The following is a 2,003-nucleotide window of genomic DNA, read 5'->3' as shown; positions in this document are numbered from 1 at the left end:
CGATCGACGCTCGTTTGGCTGAGGAAATCGAAGAGAGAGAGAGAGAGAGAGAGAGAGAGAGAGATGAGAGACGCTAAAAGAAAAACGTAGAGAGAATGAGAGGCGTAGGGGGGGAAACCTCCAAGTGATGTTTCAATCAACCTTGAGAAGATTCATATGCATACTTTATTATATATATATAAATATATATATATTATATCTTACTTTATTATATGATATTAATATTATATATATACATATATATCTTATTATATTATTTATTTAATTAGTTCAGTTTAATAATAATTAATTAATTAATTATTTTTTCATTCCCAAGCATATCATTTTCTGGGGCGTTACATTGCTAGTACGCCCAGTACCTGGAAGGCCACTGATTCTATACCTAGCAATATCAGAGAATTCTATGGGTTGTGTATTGGGCCAGCTTGATGAGTTAGGGAGGAAAGAACGAGCCATTTACTACGTAAGCAAAAAGTTCATGGAAAATGAGTCTAACTACTCAAACTTGGAGAAAACCTGTTGCACTTTGGTATGAATGGTCAGTAGGCTTAGACAATACACATTGTATTACTCAACTTGGTTGATCTCCAAGATGGACCCGATTAAATATGTTTTTAAAAATCCAGTAGTGACAGGACATGTGGCATGGTGGCAGATGCTATTAACCGAATACGACATCACCTACGTAACTAGAAAGGCTATCAAAGGTGATGCTATTGCGGAATATTTGGCGGATAGAGCTGTGGAGGATTACCTTCCTATGGATTTTGACTTCTCGGATAAGGACACTAACTCAATAAGCCATGAAGAAGAAGAACATGAAGTTTGGACAATTTTTTTTGACAAGGCAGTCAATGTGTGGGGACATGGAATAGGGGTTGTACTTATATCGCTGGAAGGGAAACATTATTCGGTCATAGCTAAGCTTACCTTTCCGTGCACCAATAACATAGCAGAGTACGAAGCATATATATTGGGTTTGCAGGCTGCCATAGACCGGGGAATCAAGGAATTAGCTGTGATGGGAGACTCGGCCCCAGTTATTCACCAATTGATCAAAGAGTGGGAAACTCGGGATTTCAAACTAGTGCCATATCAGGAGTACATTCAAGAAATGATTAAAGGATTGGAACGCATCAGTTTCTCCCACCTGCCAAGGGAAACCAATTTGATTCCTGATACACTGGCCACTATGGCAGCTTTGTTTAAAGTGGAACTAGGAATGGAGATTGAGCCAATCCAAATCAAAGTATAGTCAGAGCCCACTCACTGTGTAGTGGAAGAAAAGGCTGACAGGGAACCATGGTTCTATGATATTAAGACATACATTCAACGAAATGGGTGTCCCGACGGAGCAACCAATAATGATCGAAAGACAATCAGGAGGTTGGCCATGGGATTTTTATTGGATGGAGACGTGTTATACAAAAGGAATCACGATATAACTCTCCTATGATGTGTAGAGGCACAGGAGGTGCGACAAATCATGCATGAAGTCCACGAAGGAGTCTGTGGTATTAATGCCAGGGGTTATTCGTTAGCTCGGAAAATCCTGAAGAGTGGATATTATCAGATGACCATGGAAATGGATTGCATTGAATACACCCGAAAGTGCCATAAATGTCAAATTTGTGGAGACCAGATACAAGTCCCCACCAGCCCAACACCATGTTTTATCCACACCCTGGCCCTTTTCAGCCTAGGGCATGAATGTGATTGGGCCAATTACTCCAAAGGCTATCAATGGGCATCACTTCATCTTTGTGGCTATTGATTATTTCACCAAATGGGTAGAGGCAACATCATACTCCAGTGTCACACAGAATGTAATAAGTCGCTTCATAAAGATAGAATTAATCTTCCGTTATAGAATCCCTGAAAGGATAATCTCGGACAATGCCAAAAACCTGAACAACAAAGTAATGACAAGTTCTACAATCAGTTCAAGGTTAGGCATCACAATTCAGCTCCTTATAGACCATAGATGAATGGGGCAGTGGAAG

General features: G+C 40.0%; 1 protein-coding gene across 1 annotated transcript; it reads left to right on the top strand.

Moving 5' to 3' along the window:
* The first annotated feature begins 403 nt into the window (after positions 1-403).
* Positions 404-1,255, top strand: LOC131158587 (uncharacterized). The gene is made up of 2 exons (XM_058113455.1): positions 404-529; positions 656-1,255. Exons 1-2 carry the CDS (start codon positions 404-406, stop codon positions 1,253-1,255), a joined length of 726 nt encoding a protein of 241 aa, XP_057969438.1.
* Positions 1,256-2,003: the final 748 nt, after the last annotated feature.

Source organism: Malania oleifera, chromosome 6, assembly GCF_029873635.1.
Source record: "Malania oleifera isolate guangnan ecotype guangnan chromosome 6, ASM2987363v1, whole genome shotgun sequence".
Lineage (NCBI taxonomy): Eukaryota > Viridiplantae > Streptophyta > Magnoliopsida > Santalales > Ximeniaceae > Malania > Malania oleifera.
The sequence above is the reverse complement of the archived record's forward strand: the minus strand, read 5'-3'. Positions and strand labels throughout refer to the sequence as shown.

Coding starts and splice junctions, on each gene's coding strand:
- LOC131158587 (XM_058113455.1), top strand. CDS start 404: ATGGGTTGTGTATTGGGCCAGCTTGATGAGTTAGGGAGGAAAGAACGA. Junction 530..655: donor AGAAAACCTGTTGCACTTTG/GTATGAATGGTC, acceptor GCATGGTGGCAG/ATGCTATTAACCGAATACGA.